Source organism: Rhinopithecus roxellana, chromosome 9 (genome assembly GCF_007565055.1).
Source record: "Rhinopithecus roxellana isolate Shanxi Qingling chromosome 9, ASM756505v1, whole genome shotgun sequence".
NCBI lineage: Eukaryota > Metazoa > Chordata > Mammalia > Primates > Cercopithecidae > Rhinopithecus > Rhinopithecus roxellana.
The window spans coordinates 13,061,038-13,085,355 of record NC_044557.1 but is presented as its reverse complement, the minus strand read 5'-3'; the positions used below and the strand labels follow the sequence as shown (position 1 = coordinate 13,085,355).

The 24,318-nt window shown below is 36.2% G+C and overlaps 1 protein-coding gene across 4 annotated transcripts in view; it reads left to right on the top strand.

Moving 5' to 3' along the window:
- The window catches only part of SNTG1 (syntrophin gamma 1), a 929,093-nt gene that overhangs the window by 773,741 nt on the left and 131,034 nt on the right, over nucleotides 1-24,318 (top strand). For all 4 annotated transcript variants that reach the window (XM_030938149.1, XM_030938152.1, XM_030938151.1 and 1 more), the window contains 2 exons: nucleotides 15,550-15,666; nucleotides 17,241-17,312. In XM_030938149.1, coding sequence (XP_030794009.1) covers nucleotides 15,550-15,666; nucleotides 17,241-17,312 — 189 coding nt within the window. The remainder of the gene's footprint in view (nucleotides 1-15,549; nucleotides 15,667-17,240; nucleotides 17,313-24,318) is intronic.

Sequence of the window (24,318 nt, the reverse complement as noted above, 5' to 3'; positions counted from 1 at the left end):
CTATGAATAATATAGTCATGAAAATGAGAATACAAGTTACAGACTGGAAGAAAATATATGCAAAAGGCATCTGATGAGGGACTGTTACCTGAAGTACACAGAGAACTCTTAAAACTTAGCAATTAGAAAGGAAGCATCCTGATTTGAAACAGACAAAATACCTGAACAAGCACCTCATGAAAAAACTACACACACACACACACACACACACACACACACACACACACACAGAAAGGGCAAATCGATTTCATTCTGCTGGGGGATTTTGCTACTGGGGCAGCTGTGCAAGTTGGGGCAAGAGGTAGTTGGGAGCTCTGTGCTTTCTACTTAGTTTTTCTGTGAACCCAAAACCACTTTAAAAAAAGAAATTCTATTGAAGAAAAAAATATGAACTAAAATAAATTTCAAAATAATAGAACAATTATTCAAGGCTGCTAGAGGGGGCGGAGCAAGATGGCCGAATAGGAACAGCTCCAGTCTCCAATTCCCAGGGGGAGTGACACAGAAGACTGGTGATTTCTGCATTTTCAACTGAGGTACTGGGTTCATCTCACTAGGGAGTGCCGGACAATCAGTGCTGGTCAGCTGCTGCAGCCCGACCAGTGAGAGCTGAAGCAGGGCGAGGCATCGCCTCACCTGGGAAGCGCAAGGGGGAAGGGAATCCCTTTTCCTAGCCAGGGGAACTGAGACACACAACACCTGGAAAATCAGGTAACTCCCACCCCAATACTGCTCTTTAAGCAAACGGGCACACCAGGAGATTATATCCCACACCCGGCCGGGAGGGTCTCATGCCCACGGAGCCTCCCTCGTTGCTAGCACAGCAGTCTGCGATCTAACCGCAAGGTAGCAGCGAGGCTGGGGGAGGGGTGCCCGCCATTGCTGAGGCTTAAGTAGGTAAACAAAGCTGCTGGGAAGCTCGAACTGGGTGAAGCTCACAGCAGCTCAAGGAGGCCTGCCTGTCTCTGTAGACTCCACCTCTGGGGACAGCACACAGCTAAACAACAACAACAAAAACAACAAAAGCAGCAGAAACCTCTGCAGACACAAACGACTCTGTCTGACAGCTTTAAAGAGAGCAGTGGATCTCCCAACATGGAGGCTGAGATGAGAGAAGGGACAGACTGCCTGCTCAAGTGGGTCCCTGACCCCTGAGTAGCCTAGCTGGGAGACATCCCCCACTAGGGGCAGACTGACACCCCACACCTCACACGGTGGAGTACACCCCTGAGAGGAAGCTTCCAAAACAAGAATCAGACAGGTACACTCGCTATTCAACAATATTCAATCTTCTGCAGCCTCTGCTGCTGATACCCAGGCAAACAGCATCTGGAGTGGACCTCAAGCAATCTCCAACAGACCTACAGCTGAGGGTCCTGATTGTTAGAAGGAAAACTATCAAACAGGAAGAACACCTATACCAAAACCCCAACAAGACGTCACCATCACCAAAGACCAGAGACAGATAAAACCACAAAGATGAGGCAAAAGCAGGGCAAAAAAGCTGGAAATTCAAAAAATAAGAGTGCATCTCCCCCTGCAAAGGAGCGCAGCTCATCACCAGCAATGGATCAAAGCTGGATGGAGAATGACTTTGATGAGATGAGAGAAGAAGGCTTCAGTCCATCAAACTTCTCAGAGCTAAAGGAGGAATTACGTACCAAGCACAAAGAAACTAAAAATCTTGAAAAAAGAGTGGAAAAATTGATAGCTAGAATAATTAATGCAGAGAAGGTCATAAACAAAATGACAGAGATGAAAACCATGACACGAGAAATACGTGACAAATGCACAAGCTTCAGTAACTGACTCGATCAACTGGAAGAAATAGTATCAGCGATTGAGGATCAAATGAATGAAACGAAGCAAGAAGAGAAACCAAAAGAAAAAAGAAGAAAAAGAAATGAACAAAGCCTGCAAGAAGTATGGGATTATGTAAAAAGACCAAATCTATGTCTGATTGGGGTGCCTGAAAGTGAGGGGGAAAATGGAACCAAGTTGGAAAACATGCTTCAGGATATCATCCAGGAGAACTTCCCCAACCTAGTAGGGCAGGCCAACATTCAAATGCAGGAAATACAGAGAACACCACAAAGATACTCCTCGAGAAGAGCAACTCCAAGACACATAATTGCCAGATTCACCAAAGTTGAAATGAAGGAAAAAATCTGAAGGGCAGGCAGAGAGAAAGGTTGGGTTACCCACAAAGGGAATCCCAACAGACTAAAAGCAGATCTCTCGGCAGAAACTCTCCAAGCCAGAAGAGAGTGGGAGCCAATATTCAACATTCTTAAAGAAAAGAATTTTCAACCCAGAATTTCATATCCAGCCAAACTAAGTTTCATAAGTGAAGGAGAAATAAAATCCTTTACAGATAAGCAAATGCTTAGAGATTTTGTCACCAACAGGCCTGCCTTACAAGAGACCCTGAAGGAAGCACTGAACATGGAAAGCAACAACCAGTACCAGCCATTGCAAAAACATGCCAAAATGTAAAGACCATCGAGGCTAGGAAGAAACTGCATCAAATAACGAACAAAACCAGTTAATATCATAATGGCAGGATCAAGTTCACACATAACAATATTAACCTTAAATGTAAATGGACTAAATGCTCCAATTAAAAGACACAGACTGGCAAACTGGATAAAGAGTCCAAGACCCATCAGTCTGCTGTATTCAGGAGACCCATCTCACATGCAGAGACATATATAGGCTCAAAATAAAGGGATGGAGGAAGATGTACCAAGCAACTGGAGAACAAAAAAAAGCAGGGGTTGCAATCCTAGTCTCTGATAAAACAGACTTTAAACCATCAAAGATCAAAAGAGACAAAGAAGGCCATTACATAATGGTAAAGGGATCAATTCAACAGGAAGAGCTAACTATCCTAAATATATATGCACCCAATACAGGAGAACCCAGATTCATAAAGCAAGTCCTTAGAGACTTACAAAGAGACTTAGATTCCCATACAATAATAATGGGAGACTTCAACACCCCACTGTCAACATTAGGCAGATCAATGAGACAGAAAGTTAACAAGGATATCCAGGAATTGAACTCATCTCTGCACCAAGCAGACCTAATAGACATCTGTAGAACTCTCCACCACAAATCAACAGATTATACATTCTTCTCAGCACCACATCACACTTATTCCAAAATTGACCACATAATTGTAAGTAAAGCACTCCTCAGCAAATGTACAAGAACAGAAATTATAAAAAACTGTCTCTCAGACCACAGTGCAATCAAACTAGGACTCAGGACTGACAAACTCAATCAAAACCACTCAACTACATGGAAACTGAACAACGTGCTCCTGAATGATTACTGGGTACATAACGAAATGAAGGCAGAAATAAAGATGTTCTTTGAAACCAATGAGAACAAAGATACAACATACCAGAATCTCTGGGACACACTTAAAGCAGTGTGTAGAGGGAATTTTATAGCACTAAATGCCCACAAGAGAAAGCTGGAAAGATCTAAAATGGACACTCTAACATCACAATTAAAAGAACTAGAGAAGCAAGAGCAAACACATTCAAAAGCTAGCAGAAGGCAAGAAATAAGATCAGAGCAAAACTGAAGGAGATAGAGACACAAAAAACCCTCCAAAAAATCAATGAATCCAGGAGTTGGTTTTTTGAAAAAATCAACAAAATTGACCAACCGCTAGCAAGACTAATGAAGAAGAAAAGAGAGAAGAATCAAATAGATGCAATCAAAAGTGATAAAGGGGATATCACCACCAACCCCACAGAAATACAAACTACCATGAGAGAATACTATAAACACCTCTACACAAATAAGCTAGAAAATCTAGAAGAAATGGATAATTTCCTGGACACTTACACTCTTCCAAGACTAAACCAGGAAGAAGTTGAATCCCTGAATAGACCAATAGCAGGCTCTGAAATTGAGGCAATAATTAATAGCCTATCCACCAAAAAAAGTCCAGGACCAGATGGATTCACAGCTGAATTCTACCAGAGGTACAAGGAGGAGCTGGTACCATTCCTTCTGAAACTATTCCAATCAATAGAAAAAGAGGGAATCCTCCCTAACTCATTTTATGAGGCCAACATCATCCTGATACCAAAGTCTGGCAGAGACACAACCAAAAAAGAGAATTTTAGAACCAATATCCCTGATGAACATCGATGCAAAAATTCTCAATAAAATACTGGCAAACCGGATTCAGCAGTACATCAAAAAGTTTATCCACCATGATCAAGTGGGCTTCATCCCTGGGATGCAAGGCTGGTTCAACATTCACAAATCAATAAACGTAATCCAGCATAGAAACAGAACCAAAGACAAGAACCACATGATTATCTCAATAGATGCAGAAAAGGCCTTTGACAAAATTCAACAGCCCTTCATGCTAAAAACGCTCAATAAATTTGGTATTGATGGAACGTACCTCAAAATAATAAGAGCTATTTATGACAAACCCACAGCCAATATCATACTGAATGGGCAAAAACTGGAAAAATTCCCTTTGAAAACTGGCACAAGAGAGGGATGCCCTCTCTCACCACTCCTATTCAACATAGTGTTGGAAGTTCTGGCTAGAGCAAGCAGGCATGAGAAAGAAATCAAGGGTATTCAGTTAGGAAAAGAAGAAATCAAATTGTCCTTGTTTGCGGATAACGTTATTGTATATTTAGAAAACCCCATTGTCTCAGCCCAAAAGCTCCGTAAGCTGATAAGCAACTTCAGCAAAATCTGAGGATACAAAATTAATGTGCAAAAACCACATTCTTATACACCAGTAACAGACAAACAGAGAGCCAAATCATGAATGAACTTCCATTCACAATTGCCTCAAACAGAATAAAATACCTAGCAATCCAACTTACAAGGGATATCAAGGACCTCTTCAAGGAGAACTACAAACCACTGCTCAGTGAAATAAAAGAGGACACAAACAAATGGAAGAACATACCATGCTCATGGATAGGAAGAATCAATATCGTGAAAATGGCCATACTGCCCAAGGTTATTTATAGATTCAATGCCATCCCCATCAAGCTACCAATGAGCCTCTTCACAGAATTGGAAAAAACTGCTTCAAAATTCATATGGAACCAAAAAAGAGCCCACATTGCCAAGACAATCCTATGTCAAAAGGACAAAGCTGGAGGCATCACAGTATCTGACTTCAAACTATACTACAAGGCTACTGTAACCAAAACAGCATGGTACTGGTAGCAAAACAGAGATATAGACCAATGGAACAGAACAGAGTCCTCAGAAATAATACCACACATCTACAGCCATCTGATCTTTGACAAACCTGAGAGAAACAAGAAATGGGGAAAGGATTCCCTATTTAATAAATGGTGCTGGGAAAATTGGCTAGCCATAAGTAGAAAGCTGAAACTGGATCCTTTCCTTACTCCTTATATGAAAATTAATTCAAGATGGATTAGAGACTTAAATGTTAGACCTAGTACCATAAAATCCCTCGAAGAAAACCTAGGTAGTACCATTCAGGACATAGGCATGGGCAAGGACTTCATGTCTAAAACACCAAAAGCAATGGCAGCAAAAGCCAAAATTGACAAATGAACTAAAGAGCTTCTGCACAGCAAAAGAAACTACCATCAGAGTGAACAGGCAACCTACAGAATGGGAGAAAATTTTTGCCATCTACTCATCTGACAAAGGGCTAATATCCAGAATCTACAAAGAACTCAAACAAATTTACAAGAAAAAAACAAACAACCCCATCAAAAAGTGGGCAAAGGATATGAACAGACATTTCTCAAAAGAAGATATTCATACAGCCAACAGACACATGAAAAAATGTTCATCATCACTGGCCATCAGAGAAATGCAAATCAAAACCGCAATGAGATACCATCTCACACCAGTTAAAATGGCAATCATTAAAAAGTCAGGAAACAACAGGTGCTGGAGAGGATGTGGAGAAATAGGAACACTTTTACACTGTTGGTGGGACTGTAAACTAGTTCAACCATTATGGAAAACAGTATGGCGATTCCTCAAGGATCTAGAACTAGATGTACCATATGACCCAGCCATCCCATTCCTGGGTATATACCCAAAGGATTATAAATCATGCTGCTATAAAGACACATGCACACTTATGTTTATTGTGGCACTATTCACAATAGCAAAGACTTGGAATCAACCCAAATGTCCATCTGTGACAGACTGGATTAAGAAAATGTGGCACATATACACCATGGAATACTATGCAGCCATAAAAAAGGATGAGTTCGTGTCCTTTGCAGGGACGTGGATGCAGCTGGAATCCATCATTCTTAGCAAACTATCACAAGAACAGAAAACCAAACACCGCATGTTCTCACTCACAGGTGGGAACTGAACAATGTGATCACTTGGACTCGGGAAGGGGAACATCACACACTGGGGCATATCATGGGGAGGGGGGAGGGGGCAGGAATTGCACTGGGAGTTACACCTGATGTAAATGACGAGTTGATGGGTGCTGACGAGTTGATGGGTGCAGCACACCAACATGGCACAAGTATACGTATGTAACAAACCTGCAGGTTATGCACATGTACCCTAGAAGTTAAAATATAATAATAATAAATAATAATAATAATAATAATAATAATAATAAATAAGTTATTACTTTATAGTACAAGCTTCACATATTGGGCATGTTTTATGATAATGATACATTTAATTTAAAGTAAAGGAGCTTCCAAATTATCTTAAAATAATAGATATTTGGAAGTCCTCTTGTCATTTAATGTGTTTAGGGAAATTCTCCTTTTAATTCTACTTTTTTCTAAGACATCTTATTTCTATTATGCCTGTAATTCCCATTTTTACGTTTTTTATAAATTAAGAGACACACTGATTCTTAGGAATTATTATTTTCTGTGAGACTCATAGGAAGAACATACTGAAATTGCTTTATTTCTCTTCAACTGTCTAATTATTATGCCCAAGTATGGCAATGATGGTACTTTTTGGCATCTGAGAGCAATTGAAAAGAACTCCCTTTTCCTGTTTGGCATAGTAAATGGGAAGGTGAATGTTTGACTCAGGGAGCAAACATGTAGATATATCCCTTACACATCTGATAATCCCATTTTTATTAGGTATATTCTCAGCTCATTCCCAAAGCTAAACTCAGTTCAAAATAATAAAATTGCATACAATGATGATATTTCTTGACGAATAATAGTACACCACCCTTAATATTTCAGCCTGCAGCAAAGTATAGAGTTTGGAAGAGACAACAAACTCAATATTATAGTCTTAAGAGTCTCGAACATATTCTTTTTTATGGTTATGTATACCACCGCATTCCTTTTTTTTCTTTCTTGCCAAAACAGAGGCATCATTTATAGACAAACTGTAAATTTTATCGGACTGAATGAAAACTAGAAACCCTGACTTAATTGAGAAATAATGCTTATGGGGTTATAATTTCCAATAACTAAAATTTCATCTTATTACAATGACCCCAGAATGACAATCTAACAGTATTTGTTAGAATACTTTTTTCCTGTAGAACTTACAGAACTCTACATTATTTGAATAAAATAGTGGTAGAAAACTGTTAATAATACATATTGTATGACATTTTAAAAACATGATTTAATAAAATATAATGCATATATAGAAACTTCCTAAAACTTATGCATACCGTTTAATTATTAAAAAAAAAAAAAATCAAACCTCCATAAACAAACTACGTGTCAAGAAGAATCGATTGTTAGCCATTGTGCTGCCTGCTCCCTACTTTGCACAACTGACTTGTTCTCTTCTCATGTAACTGCTATCCTGAAAGGCTTGGTAATAATGGTCTTGCTTTATTATACTACTTTTTTCTTTCCAACCATGAGTGCATTCCAAATACCATAGTTTATTTGAATCAAATCATCTATATGTATGACTCTGTATTGGCTTCTTTCAGTTAACATGATGTTCCTTGAGATTCATTCACATATTGTTCCATGTAACTATAATTTAATAATTATACTTACTGTGTACTCATACTGTAACACAGCATGTTACTGTATTCATCTACATGATATACATTTGTGGTTCAGTTCATTGATATTTTCCAAATTAGCACATAGTTGGGACTACTAAGGAGAATGCTGCTGTGAGCACTGGTACACATGCTTCTCTAGTGCTCTTACATGCACCGGCATTCAGTTCACATAAGTGAGGAGTCCAAGGCAGGTGAATAACTTGAGGTCAGGAGTGCAAGACCAGTCTGGCCAACATGGTGAAGCCCCCTCTCTACTAAAAATACAAAATATTAGCCGGGCATCATGGTGCATGCCTGTAATCCCAGCTACTTGGGAGGCTGAGGCAGGAGAGTCACTTGAACCCAGCAGGCGGAGGTTGCAGTGAGCCAAGATTGTGCCACTACACTCCAACCTGGGCGACAGAGTGAGACTCCTTCTCAAAAAAAGAAGTGAGGAGTCAATCTCACCAGCTCTGTTGGAGCTTTACCATTACTACAGTTACCAAAATTTAGCTCTTTCTGTCCTTTTAATTGCAGCCACTTTGGAAGATAAACACAGGATATACAACAGTGGTTTTAAATTACATTTCTTTGATGAGCACTTTGGTTGAATACTTTCTCTAAGTTGAATAAGCCAAAATCTCTTTTCTGAAAAACCTCATTAATGCTCTTGCCCACTTTTCTACTGGCTTGTCTTTTTTAGTTTCAGTCTATTATTGTCTTATTTTTAAATTTCTATTTTTTTTTTTTTTTTTACTATTAGTTTAGGTTACTCAGTAATATAATTTATTTTGGATAAAATTTCATATTTGGCAACATTGAGAAATTTGCAGAATAATTTTATTTAAAAGTTTTGTGTTTTCTATATATAAATTCATATTATCAACAAAAATGATGGCCTTGTTTATTTTCTAAACCTAACATTTAATTTCTTTTTTTTTTTTTCAACACATTGGGTAAAAGTAGAAAATCATTGATTATTAGTGGTGGTAGTGTATATTCCTGTTTTGTTACTGATCTCCAAAGAATAATTTAAATAATTCACCATTAAATACATTTTTAAAAATTACAAATACCCTTATTTGGATTATAAATTTTAAAAAATTCTATTTTAAAGACAATTTCTATTTTTAATTTAAAAACTCTATCATGAATTCATGTTGAATTTCATCATTTTTTCTTCATTTTTTGAGTATGTGATTTTAATCCTTCCTTTGGTTCATGTTGTGAATTATATTGATGCTTTTAAATCTCATGGTATTTGTTTAATTAATACATTTACACCTCATATAAAGAATGATTAAAATGTAAATTTCCCTTTCTGTGAATATTCTTGTCAGGTGCTGTTACTCGAACTCATTTGCATTGTTCACTCATTCATGTAAAGTTGTGACTGGTCCTTAAATTAAGTTGGGACTAATGACTCTTTTATTCTATTCTCTGGATGACTTTACAAGAATTTAGATCATTAAAAAAAAAAAATTTGTAGAAATTAAAAAGATTCACAAGTTCCTCAAGTTTTGTTGTTGTTGTTGTTGTTGTTGTTGTTGTTGTTGTTTTGAGGAGGGGATGTTTTAAATTGCAGATTAAATTAGTTTAATAATTATAGGATTCTTTATTTAAAACAAATTTCTTTCTGCATCTATTCTGACATTTGTCTAAGAATTAATATATTTCATTTTATTTATTTATTTATTTATTTTTTGAGACAAACTGTCACTCTGTTGCCCAGCTGGATTGCAGTGGTGCCATCTCAGCTCACTGCAACCTCCACCTTCTGGGTTCAAGTGATTCTCCTGCCTCAACCTCCCAAGTAGCTAGTATTACAGGTACCTGTCACCACACCTGGCTAATTTCTGTATTTTTAAAAGACACAGGGTTTCACTATGTTGGCCAGACTGGTTTCAAACTCCTGACCTCTAGTGATCCACCCATCTTGGCTTTCCAAAGTGCTGGGATTATCGGCATGAGCCACTTCACCTGGCCTCTTATTTAAATTTTAAAAGTAACTTGCAAAATATTATTTATCAGATTTTTAAACATAATTATAGTATCTGTAGGATCTGGTATCATGGATTTTAGTAATTTATGCCGATGCTTGCCATGAGTATTTATATTATTATTCTCCCTTAACAATTATTTTTTGTTTTGTTGAATACCTATTTGTATGTATTTTTTCTATTTCACTAGTGCCTGCATTCAATACTTCTTTTTTCTTTTCTTTTCTTTTTTTTGTTTTTGTTTTTGTTTTTGCTTTTGGGTCTCCCCTTATCTCTCACACTTTCTCTCTGTCTTCCTAAACATTTTCTAACTTCTTGATCTAGATTCCTGGATTACAAATGTTGAGATTTTAAAAAAATGCTTATATATATATATATATATATATATATATATATATATATATATATATATGTATATGTATAAAAGCCTAAGGTTAGCCTTTGTTGAATCCCTCAAGTTTGATATTTCATATTTCATTGTATTTTAGTTCAAACTATTTTTTATCTTCATTTTTTTTTTTCTTTTTTGGAGGGATAGAGTTTTGCTCTTGTTGCCCAGGCTGGAGTGCAATGGCACAATCTCAGCTCACCACAACCTCCGCCTCCCGGTTCAAACGATCCAGCCACCTCTGCTTCCCAAAGTGCTAGGATTACAGGTTTGAGCCACTGTGCCTGGCCTGATAACATACCTTTAAAATATATGAAACAAAGAACTGATGGAACTACAACAAAAGAAATGAACAAACTGATAATTGTGGAACAAATTTAGCATAATTCATTGAATAACTAATAAAATAAGAGTTAAAAATCCATCAAGCCATAGAGGTTTTGAGCAATTCAATTAATACAATCTGCTTAATTTATTATGTTTAAGACACTTGACTCAACAAAAATTGAGTACAAATTATTTTCAAGTGCACTGGAAATGACCAGATGTGATTACACCTTTATAATATCATTATATTCAGGTAATAAAACAGGTATTAAATACGTTTTGCCATTCAAATGACATGTGGTGCCCTAAATAGAATGAAATGAGAGAGCAATATTCACAAAAAATTAGAATATCCCCCTCCAAAAGATTTGAAAATTAAGCAATATACTTCCACAGATCAAAAGAGAAATCAAAAATGAAGTTAAGGCCAGTTGTGGTGGCTCACACTTGTAATCCCAGCCCATTGGGAGGCCAAGTGGGGAGGATCACCTGAGGTTGGGAGTCCGAGGCCAGCCTGACCAACATGGAGAAATCCCATCTCTACTAAAAATACAAAATTAGCCAGGCATGGTGACACATGCCTGTAATCACAGGTACTTGGGAGGCTGAGGCAGGAGAATCACTTGAACCCGGGAGGTGGAGGTTGCAGTGAGCTGAAATAATACCACTGTACTCCAGCCTGGATGACAGAGTGAGACAGTTACAAAAATAATAATAAATAAATAAATAAATAAATAAATAAATAAATAAATAAATAGTATGTTATCAGATATGAAAAAAATCTAAGCATTATTATGTCTTTGTGATAGGTTTGAGACTACCATTACTAAAAGTCCTTTTTTATTTCTAGAAATGATTTTTGCCTTATATCTACATTTTCTAATTTCAGTATTGCTAAATCAATTGATTTTTGGTCTCTGACATAATTTTTTTATTCTTTTCTTTACAAATTTTCTGTACTTTTATGTTTTAGATAAGCCTTACAGAGATAGAATATAGGTTTTTTCTTTTGCTTTTGTATTTATTTATTTATTTGTTTGTTTGTTTTTTAGTGTAGTGTAAAAATCTTTATAAGAAGCCAGGCATGATGGGTCATTCTTGCAATCCTAGCACTTTAGAAGGCCTAGATGATCAGATCACTGAGGCCAGGAGTTCAAGACCAGCCTGGGCAACATAGCTAAACTCTGTCTCTACAAAAAATACAAAAATTAGCCAGGAGTGGTGGTGTGTGTGTCTGTAGTCTTACTCAGGAGGCTGGGGCAGGAGGAGCACTTGAGCTGGGGAGGTCATGTTAGGGCTGCAGTGAACTGTGACCCCCACACTTCAGCATGGTTGATAGTGAGACCCTGTCTAAAAAAAAAAAAAAAAAGAAAAAGCAAAATCTTTGTAAGATTGCATTTATTCTATTTACCTACTGTATAACTAGTATCTTGTTTTGATTGCATTCCACCACCTTACCTTGTGCCTTACATTTTTCTGTCACATTTGTTTCTTTTTAATCTCCTTTCCTTTTAGGTTGATTATAAAACCAATTATTTCTTTTCTGTATGTTTATTTTGAAGTTTTATATATTTCACTAACATAGTTATTTTTCTTTACTTACAGTAAGTGGTTACCTGAAATATCATAACATTTGCTAAAGTTTTTACTTTACAGCAGTGGCTCAGATTACTTTGTAGACCCTTGAATGTTCTTTGGATACTTTTCAAGGATCCAGAAGGTCAAAACTATTTTCACAGTAAAATTCAGATGGTATTTGCCTCTTTAATTGTTTCATAGGCATAAAGTGAAAGTTTTCCAGAAGCAAAATGATTTTGCTATCACAGGAGAGTGAATGGGGAAACATATACTACAAATCATCTGCCTTCTATTAAACAGTCGTTAATGTACACGTTTTTCCTGTCTTCTTATCCTTTTTACTATGCTCTTTGCTGTCTTTGGTTTTCTGAAGACACATGCGAATGTGCCTCGATGTGTTTATATTTATCTAGCTTTTGTTTTGTTTGTCTTCTGAATCCGTGTATTGATTTCTTTTTATCTATTTGCAAAAATTCTTAGCCATGATCTCTTTCAACATGTCTCTGTTCATTCCCTTTCTTTGCTGTGCTTGGGTTGGGACTCAAATTTGAAGTTTTATACTTCTCAGTGTAACACCTTTTTCTCTTACTCTCATATATGTTTTTTCCAAACTTTTGTCTCTCCAATCATCATTCTAGACATTTTTACTGAGCCATCTTTCTATTCACTAATTATTTCTTTAGCTGCTTTTTAATATGTTGTTAAACCCAACTTTATATTTCATAAATATTTATTTATCTAATTTCTAAATGGAACATTTTATAATCTATTGTCTCAGATATACCCTGATGAAAGTTTCAGTTTTGTATCTTATATTCTTATACATAGCAAACTTAGGTAAATTAATGCCTGTATTAGAAAATTCCAATATCTGAAATGCCTAAATATTCAGTTCTGCTGTCCATTGTTTTTATTCTTCATGTTTTTCTCCTGATGTACTTCATGAAGTTTTATTTCCTTATATTCTTGGTTATTTTTATTCTCTTCCAAGAAACAGTTCTTATGAAAATACATTGACGTAAGTAATGTTATTGTCACCCAGAAAAAAATTTCCATTTTCTTTAGTCAGGAGCCTGAGAGAATGCCAGGATCATTATAAACCATTTCAAGCTTGACATTTTCTGGATCATCTCAATGGCTTAAATATGAGTTTCAGTCCTGGCAAGGGCTTGATGACTTCTGCCTTGACTTTGTAATTAGGATGCAGACATTTCTGATCCTAACTAAAAGCAGAGCATGTTTACTAAGGCCTCCACATGTGGAGGATTCTGGACTTTAACCTTTTGATCCAAACCTGTGAGACTGGCCAATGTAGCTGATTATCTCATGTGACATTTCTGTGTAGAAAGCACACCTATGGCAAAAGATGACCCCACATTTGTATTAATGATTAACCTCTCTCAATTTTCATATTACTATAAATTTTTCCTGGTTTTCCTTTAATAGCTTGTGAAATATCTAGTTGTTTTAAGCATATTATTTTCCAGTTTCCTAAGGTAACATTAGATGGTAGGTTGTCTATATTCTCTAATATGCACCTACTGGAAGTGTAAACTATAATATCCTTTCATTTTAACTCATGTAATTATTCTGACACATTAAATATATATTAAACTAAGTCATACTTTTCTTTATGGGATGGTTATCTATTAAGCTTCATTTACTCTTTCAAAACTGTGTTGTTATCTGATCAACTATACCTGGCCATATAAGCAATAAAAAATAATCAGTTATTATAGCTGGTTCTTATTATGTTATTATTAACCAGTGAAGTCTCTATGTAATGCATATGTTAGTAATCTAAAAGATTACAGAATACATTATATAATTAAAAGGGCAAGGCATCTTGGTTCAAATTCCAATTCTAACTTGTATCAAGTTTGATTCATTTGTTAAGCTAATTTATTTAAATTACAATCCCTTAATTTGTTAACTCGGAGACTTTATAGCTCAGAGGCTTATTGTAAGACAAACTGAGATAATGAGATGGTGAATAATCCAATTATTTTCGAGAGTAAACATAATTAATGGAAAGAAGATGGGATCCATGAATAGACGACAGTAATATTTCAAATCCTGCGTTTCAAAGTCTTGCATTGTTATTAGTCAACTGTCACCACATTAATGCTGCACAACAAACCACCCCCTTACTAGCTGTAATATAATAATAAGTATTTATTTATTTCTGAAAGTGACCTGATTGTCATTAGCCACCAGTTTGGAGCTAGCTGGGCTTGGTCCAGGTGTTAAGTTGAACTCTGGTCTGCTGCACTTTTTCCTATCCTGGGTATGAGTTTTTCATGGTAATGGCAAAAACACAAGATGCTAAGCTAACTTTACTCGTGATACATTCATGAATATCCTATTGATAATAGAAGGTCTCATGAGCCAAACAAAGAAAAAAATTATCTAGGAGGAGGAGTTAACTCTGCCAACCATAAAGCTAACATAAATTATATGAAGTGGAAAGTATATCCTCCCACATAGAGTTGTGATAAAAAAGAAATGGAATGCCATGTGAATATGTTGCTAGAAATGTCATACTCATTTGTTGTTTATGTATATGTTTGACTCTCATGAAAATCAGATCATAGAAAGAGAGGAGTGACTCATCTCACCAAATCTTTCTTTGGAAATCGATTTGCCTTTATTTAAGCACTAGAGGCTAAATAATTGGTTTCAATGCCATTTGACATATGAATACACTAGCATAAATTGTATTCATCTAAGATCAGTGATTAAAAGGAGGGTATTTATTATTCTCCCCTGTCACACAGAGAGGAGAAGTGGTCCACCGCCCTAGTGGTAATGCCATAAGATGTCTCTCTGATTTACTTTCTTTACTCACTTCAACATTGTGTATTAAAGCACATTCCCAATTAATAAAATGTCAGCAATTGGTAAACTAGTGTGATGCATCAATGAATTCTACTACAAATAGGTCTTTTTTTTTTTCTGTAAGAATTGGTAGAGTGGGAAATATAATCCATGGCAGGTTGGATGCCATAAATAAACACTTGATAAATGCTGATGGAAATGTATAAGAAATTCTTATGAGAGTCTTACATTCATTTACTGAAGGTAAATCTGGTTTAGTGTACTTTTTTCATCATTTAATTTGATAATTTTATGTGAGCTTTTAATATTACATGAAAAAATATCTAAAATATTTTTAATATTTACATCTAAATATTTTTTAGGCATAAGATATATTAAAATAAGAAGTTTTTGACAGTTGAATGTATTCCATTTTCTTGCAGATTGTCTACATGGGCTGGTGTGAAGCCAGGGAGCAAGACCCACTTCAGGACAGAGTGTACTCCCCGACCTTCCTGGCCCTGAGAGGCTCATGTCTCTACAAGTTTCTGGCACCTCCAGTAAGTGTTTTATCCAAATGTATTGCTCGTTTCCATATTATCACAAGAGATTGACACCAACTTAACAGTACCAAATAGTATGCTGTCAATATTTTAAAAAAATAATATAGAGAAAAAAATAGAAATCAGTTTATCTGATTTAATTTACTAAAAATATATGTTCTGATATTAGACATTCAATTTATCACCGTTGAAAAGTCTGGAACTTACTTCTTTATAAATAGTGAATCTATAAAATAATGGATCAAATTATAATGCCATTAAAAATCTCATGAAGACATGGGAAAGGAGATTTTAAGAAACATTTTCAAGCATATGTCAGTGTATTGTGTTCATTGAATATAGTTTAAAGAAATGAATATACCAAAAGTGAAATTAAAAAGAGTAAACTGTTTTAGAGCTATGCATAAATGAATGTGTTTACTAAACTCTTATTTTCAAAGGATCTTTTGAAAGTTCTTTTAAATTTATTCGGCACTTTTAATTACTAATAATTTATTATTAGCAAAGAGTAATAAGGAAATCTCAAAATGATAGCACCTTATCTAGCTACTATTAAGTCTATCTCACCCTAGTGGTAATCCCATAAGATGATGTAAATTCTCATGGTGTTCAAAGTTTAAATTAGAGGATTCCATCCTTGGCAAACATCATAAATACATTCTGGTAAGCTGTCATTTATGACAGTCAAACTATGTTTATCTATGTTGTACTGGTCTCTCTAAATAAAATCAATAGCATTTTCATCCTCTATTATATTCTATATCCTAGTTATTGAGATTTGTACTAGAGTTGTGTAGATACCTATTGCACCTCAAGTCTTCCTTTTGGAAACATGTACCTTGTAGCTCAGAAGACACTTAATAAATATTTATTGAATATAAATACCAAATACCAGACCAGTCACTTGCAAGTCTAATAATACATAGGATTTAGAAATCGTCAGGTCTGACTTGCTGCTGTTTTAAATGTCTGTCTCTATGTAGTTTAAAGCACTAGGAAGACAGAGGAAAAATTAATATTTATATATTTTACTCTATTCCTACTCTGAATAATTTATTTGACAGGGCAGTTAAATATATGTTCCCAACCTAAGTAAGTGAAATAACTGCATTACACTTTTGGTATGTTTGCAATGTCACAGTCATCTTGGAATTTCTTAATATAAATGATGTATATTTTAAAAATTAGAGCTGTGTTGAGATCTAGTATTCTCTGTATTTAACTAGCAGTAAATTGAGAAAAAAAATTATGAGTGCAGAATGTAAATACTTAGCAGTTATAGGTAGAGAATATATACATTATTTAAGACACATAAGGACACTGCACAAATGAGAACTGTTGCACATAGCATAAATCGTTTGCTGAAAGCATAAGACAAATGGTGACAAAGCGTGGAATAGAGGAAACAAAAGCATTATGTAGGGTCCTTTATGAGCACAGCTTTACAGACGAGAGACTAAGTAGACACATCTGTGAAAGTTTTTCTTATTTTTCACTATATTATGCAAATCAAATACAGTGGTAAATAACTTTCTGAAACAAATTAAACATTATTTTCTTATCTCTTAAAGGTGACCACCTGGGACTGGACGAGAGCAGAGAAAACATTCTCAGTTTATGAGATTATGTGCAAGGTCCTCAAGGTATGATCAATAAGTAGTCAGTATTTGAATGACTTTTCCTCAGCAAATAGTGCCTCTGGGCTCATAAGTAGCTCATGAAAACAAATGATTCATGGAATGAAAGAAGAGGCAAGATAAAGAAAAATGACAGAGAAAGAAAATAAACTAGACAAAAACGAGAAAATATGGAATGCACAGAAGTGCACTGGCACTCAGCTATCTGCTTAAATAACTTGCAAGCAGACTCTGCAGTCCCCCCATGGGTGAGGGAATAGGGAGAAGCTCCTCAGGAGTTCACTGGGGAAGACAATTCAGTTGAAAGTAGTCTAAATTTAAACGTCGGCTGTTACCATGCTTTTTTTTTTCTAATTCTTTTTTTCTGAATAAAATGAAAAAGAGAAAGATTTGTGTAAGACTTGGAATTAGGGAATGTAGAAAATATCAAGAAAAATGCAAAGAAAAGTTTTGTTCTTTTGTTCTTAATCTCATGGCTTGACCGTCTTTTTGCATATGTAAAAGAACATTCGATTGTCATACATGAGTTGGATTTTGTGCCGTATGCAGGATTATGGCAATAGCAAGCCATCACAAATTCTTTAAAATGTCACATGGTTTCTATAGCGTTTTTTAAAGAATTAAAATTGGAATAACCTATCAAACATGAAGAGTTTCTACTTTCTTCACTTTCTACTTTAAGGTTTGTAGGCTTGGACTCACCACAGATTGATAATTCAATACCTGCATAAGGTTGACTTTGTTTCTGTACCCAAGGGAAACTAACTTCCCTTTGTTTTATGTTAGCTATTTATCTTCCTGTTAAAGACTTAGCAGAATAAACACATGCTGAAACATTTAAAATACAATAAAATGCATCAAAAGTATCTGAAGGCAGAGAGACAAAAATTATAATTACCTCAAAAGTGTTCATTGTTTCTGTTCCTTAGAGAACTTTGGATTAAAGCTGAAGTTCTCTGAAGTGCAAACTCCAACTAAGAATAGAGTTCATCAATTGCTCATCAGTGTGCATGATTTGAGTTCTTTTGTAGGCGTAATGGTGGAGGGACAACATGAAATACTTGAGTGTATTGTTAGTAAATAATGATCTGACAGTTTCTTAAACAGGTGCTAGTATCTGAGAAAAGGAGATCATACTCAACTCCAGTTTTCTGAAACAATTGCCAAAATGGCTAATGAGATAGCTTTTATTTGGTTATGCAGTCTTGCTCTGTCACCCAGGCTGGAGTGCAGTGGCGTGATCTTGGCTCACTGCAACCCCCAGCTCATGGATTCAAGCAATTCTCTTGCCTCAACCTCCTGAGTAGCTGGGACTACAGGCGCATGCCACCATGACCAGCTAATTTTTTTTTTTTTTTTTTTTATTTCAGTAGAGATGGGGTTTCACCGTGTTGCTCAAGCTGGTCTTGAACTCCTGAGCTCAGGCAATCCACCCACCTTTCTCTCCCAAAGTGCTCAGAAACTTGTATGCAAAGTCTTATTTCCTTTATTCTAAATTCTGAGCTTTGGGAATCCCATGTGGAAAAATATTTTAACATATTCAAGATATTAAATCCATGTGTCCAAGTTGTCTCCTACAAAAGTCACCCTAACTTATGTTGCCATCAGAAGTGTCTAGGAGAGTGCTGGTGTATTTATATTCCGACCAAATTAAAATCAAAGACTACTTCTCATTTTAACTTTCTATATAAAATTTTCTATAAGCCTTAGTTTACTTGAATTTTTTTTAATACTTTAAGTTCTGGGATACATGTGCACAACGTGCAGGTTTTTTACATAGGTATACATGTACCATGGTGGTTTGCTGCACCTATCCACCCATCATCTAGGTTTTAGGCCCCACATGTATTAGGTATTTGTCCTAATGCTCTCTCTCCCCTTGCCCCCAACCCCCCAACAGGCCCCGGTGTGTGATGTTCTACTTGGGAAAATGTTTACATAGGTTAGTGAGGCCTGGAGATAAGTATTCTCAGACATCAAATACAATGTAAATCTACCTTCAGTTGTTGTTTGTGATTAAGGAAGTCCCCTCCCATTAGTAAGTACAATGCTGGTGCTTTATGCTTTGTGGCTTGACATTAGACATATAAAACCATCCTTTAAGCATCCCTTTTCCCAAAGGAAAATTTCATGTAGCATAAGAACAGAGGAGTGGCTACTAGATTCAATGCTCAATGGATTATTTTCCTGCATGCGGATTACATTCTGCCCTTCTCCTGTTTCAGGATCACTGGTTGGAAAATAATTCGCTTGATAAGGAAGCCAGTCAGATAGGTAGGGCTGGTGAGCAAATCAGAAAGGGGGTCTTCTACAGCCCAGCCCTCTCCTGCCATGAGGTACCAGTTCTGATGCAATCTGTGCAAGTTGTAGACTCTGCCTCCAGAAAGGGATCCCTCAGATGAGGCTAATTAAAAGTCAGATTTGAATATCTATTGAAGCTACACCAGTAATAACAAAAATAAAGCAATAAGGTTGATCTGATGTATATAGCTTATATGTATATGCCAGATATTGCCCTAAGTGCTTAGTATATGAATTCAGTTTATATTTACAACACCACTATCTGTCAGTTATTGCTATTCCCATTTTAGAGATTTAGAAACTGAGGCAAAAACCAGTAGAAGTAAATAGCCTAAGGCAACATAGCTAGTAAATATCAGAGCTAAAGATATGAATCTTGCAGTGTCTCAAAATTCTGTGCTCTTGCACATGATACTGCACTGTCTCTGTCTCTCAGTGTAAATATTAATAATTTGGGGGGAAAAAAATGGGAGCCAGAGAGCCAGCCTGGTACTGATGAGAGAGCAAAGGTTTCATAAAAAGAGGAACTTGGCAACAAATGCCACTTCTATTACTAAAACATTACCCTTTATGAGTGTATTGGGCACTACGAATTTCAGTTCTTCATCTGTGAAATGCAGCTATTGATGCAGAGGGTGCTGTGAAGATTAGCAATTGGTTAACTGATTTGTGAATGCATTTTTGTCTGTTAATTCATATTATAGCTACTTCGAGTACCTTCTATGTGCCAAGCACTCCACTAAGTACTAAGGATCAATACAACAGTACAAGAGAGTTGAACTCACAAAAATTCCAGCTGATGAAGGAGTTTAGGAAGGGCATTTTGGAGGAGAACTTTAATGAACGGAAACCTAAGTGACTGTGAAAGGGCTCCACCGAGGAACATGTGTCATGGGAGGGGTTGGAGTTCAGCCAGTAGGAAGGGAAGAGCAACCTGGCACAAGGAATAATGTGTAAACTTTCCCAGAGCTACAAAGAAGTGTGTGTCCTTTCAGCAATGCAAACAAGTTGGGTATGAGGTTGCTGTTAGTGTTTTCATGGAACAGATCATAGGAAAAGGCCTTAATAAAGCACATGAACTTTATCTCAGGAACAAAGGACAGCCACTAAAGCATGTCAAGCATGAGGAGGGACTGAGCTTGCCCATTTAAAAATCCTCCTCGAATGCAACGTGAGATGGAGTGGAAGGGGTTGGAGGGGAGTGCTCCTGGGGCATCTTCTGGTCAACAAGGGCATGGACAGCGGGCTAGGAGGAGTGAGGCAGAGGAGTCGGGCCTGAACAGATAGTGTCGGTGCCCTCAGGGTAGCCACTCACCTGAATAGAACAGCCCTCTTCCATCACTCTGGTTTGACTCATTTTGCTCTGACTCTAGCCTGAGCTGTAGCTCCCTAACACAGCACTGTAGCGGGGCATGGCTGGAATAAAAGACAACATGCATTTTCAATTACAGACTAAAATCTCAAGGAAGCCTCTAATTCTTCCTTTTGTTAGGTCATATTTTCTTAGCCTATTATCTTGCCTAATCTACTGGAACTTATATTAAACCTTCTTCATTCTTTTTTGAAATTAATATATACTTTCCATTCTCACTTTTAGGTAATGATCCTAATTCCTACACGAAAACTCTCTCAGCATTGCAAATGCCTCCTGGCAGCCCTATCCTGACAGATAACTATCCTTGCTCTTATCTAATACTAAGCCTCCCATTGGGTCATAGATCTTATCCACTCTGACATAAACAGCAATTCTATCCTGATGACTCCAAAGGCATATGTTCTGCCCAGAGCTTATTCCTGAACTCTAAGTATTCAACAGTTTATATTTCTGCCTGCTGACATACCTAATAGAAATGTACATGTTACATATCTCAAAATTTAGAACCAACAATTGGAGAGAATGTAAAGAAACATGAAAATTAGAGAAAAGAGAAAAACAAAAGCAAAAATTAGAGTTTGGCTATTTTTTTAGGAACTTATGGCAATGAGCTGAGATGATACTAAGTTATAGCATGGAGTACATTTTAGCATTAGAGACCTCTGATGCCTGCCAACAGGGGTTTGTTGAGCTGTTAGGGAAACTGTCATTGAATCAACTTTGGTACTTTAGAAATTAAGAAAATGCAAAACTAGGAATATAAAATTAGGCATGAAAGTGAATATATATCAAGAATGAGAAAAGTTCATGATGCAGAATAAAGTTGGCAAATATCACAAACATTGAAAATCTATGAAAAATACTCTATATTTGTAATAAATTCACTAAGACACCTATTGACTACTTTTTCTCCTATATTTTTTGAGGGCTGTGTATTCTTTGATCACCTGTTTGAATAAAAAGGATATTGTAAACCAGTGTCTATGGAAAAAAGAAGTAGACCCCCCTGCATCTTACCCTCATCTCTCTGGGCACCAAGGTCACCTGCCTCCTAGAGGACACCCTAGGTCCCTAGCCCAGGGACAGCTCCCAATGGAACTTAGATATCATCTTACAGCTGAATTCAGAAGTACAGTAGCAATGATGAGGTTCTTCCTAGTGAGAGGAAGCTAGGACCTAACTGTATGACTTGAAGCCCAAGTGTAGTAGTTGTTATGCTCACAGATCACACATGGGAAACATAGAAGAGGAGTGAAAGGAATGTCTGTCTTCATTCATAATAGATGAGCAGTGTATCATTCGTATAAAAATGCACTCTCTAACATTTGGCCAGGAAACCCTTAAAAAGTGGATGATCATTTTGTTTGTAGGTATTCAACACCTGCCTGTTTCAGAGCTAGCATTAGATTTAGCAAGAACAAGTCTTTGGATAATAAAGATTATTTTTTAGTTTGCATGATACTGTTTTTCAGCCTGATATTACAAATAAGTTTAAATTTTTGATAAAATATACATAGTGAGCAATATAGTCACACTGATATTCATCTAAAATCATTTTTAGAAAAAAGAAGAAGACATGCCTGGCAGGGTTGAATGAGGAGGGTACTCAGAGTGAATGCAGGTGGGAGATGGGGAAGGAGAAAGAGGGATTGATCAACTGAGTAGATAAGTTATATGGAAGGTGAAATAGGAACCTTATTTCTCACTGTTAGAGATGAGAGTCATAAATACAGAAATAAAGAAGCCAAGAATAAATTCTGTAGTATTGCATTACAATTAGAAATATTGGTATGCAGTCTCAGTTTGCAGTGTGTGTGTGTGTGTGTGCGCGCGTGCGCGTGCGCGCGCGTGTATATGTGTCCAGCTGTACCTTACTCTGTCCCCAAAATATCTGGGGTCAGAGAGTTCTCAATAGCAAGGAGCACACTCAGCAAAACTCTCCACTTCTCAATATTATTCTCAATTGCAAAAAGCCAGAACTCTATAGAGAAATGTTTGATGACTGGGTTGTGGCACAGAAAGTCAAAGATGAGGCTAAGTCATATTACTGTGCTAGGAAATAAGGAGGTGTTCAGAGAATGATGGAGATAGATCAAAAGACATAAAAGCAACTTTCAAGAGCATCTATTGGGCAAATTCGGGACACATTGAGCAATTCTGGGATAAAATAAATGCTAGCAATGGATTGTAACTCAAAAAATAAAATAGGAAACCATTAAGTCTATCTTCATAAAAATAAATAAGTGAAAAATTTGACAAGGGACAAAGAACGTACTTAGTTTCAAAGTACCTCCTTACAAAGAACTTACTGTAATTATCAAAGAAGAAAGGAGAACTTTACAGGGCACAAACGTGACAGCATTGCCTTAACAAATTGATAAAAGTGAACATTTCGTTAATGCAACACATCAAAAATTATGTATGTCTGATAGGGTGATAGACTATCATAATTAGCAAAATAGCAGGTTCATGACATTCCCACTAGAGCTGGGTATAAATGAAATTTAACTAGGAGGAAACATCTATCTAATGTAATATGAAGGAGAAACCAATGTAATCTAACCAAGTCTAATGTGATTTAACCCATTCTAGTCCTGAGAAAGTCTCCAACAAACCCAAGTGAGACACATTTTATATAAAATAAATGTCATATTTTCTTTAATAGTGTCTAAGTCATTAAAGTTAGGAAAAGATTAAGGCATTTTTTTCCCACTGAAGGCAAGTAGTATCACAAAACAACCACATGCAGCAGAGGGTTCTGAACTGGTGAGGCATTAATGAAGCCCAAGGACTAGACCACATCAGAGTCCTTGCTTTGACGGTTGCATTGTGTTTCAGTAGGTGAATGCTCTAATGTTCTTGTTTGCAGAAGGTACACACACACTAAAGTACTAGAGTGGGAGGTAATGAGGCATCACATTGGTAGTTAACAAATAGTTCAGAAAATATTTGTAATTCACTTGCAAATGTTCTTTAAATCTGATTGTATTAAAATTATTCCATGTCAGGAGTTTCTATATAAACAGCAATGCAAAACAAGCAAACAAGGAAAAGTGAAACTGCCTCATATAGAGACAATGCAGTGGATTAGTATAGAAATCCCTAAAGGCTACCAGGCTTGTACAACATTCTAAGACAGTGCTAAAATTGTGCTCAAATTAAGAATAGATAAGAAGAAATAATACCAAAAATAAGTAGAATAAACAAAGACATAAATAGAAAAAATAACTTTTAAAATTAAAGTAATGCAATAATTACATCTTCAATAAATACTGTGTCAATTTATAATTCTTATATTTCGATATCAAATATATATTTTCCCATGCCCTGTATTCA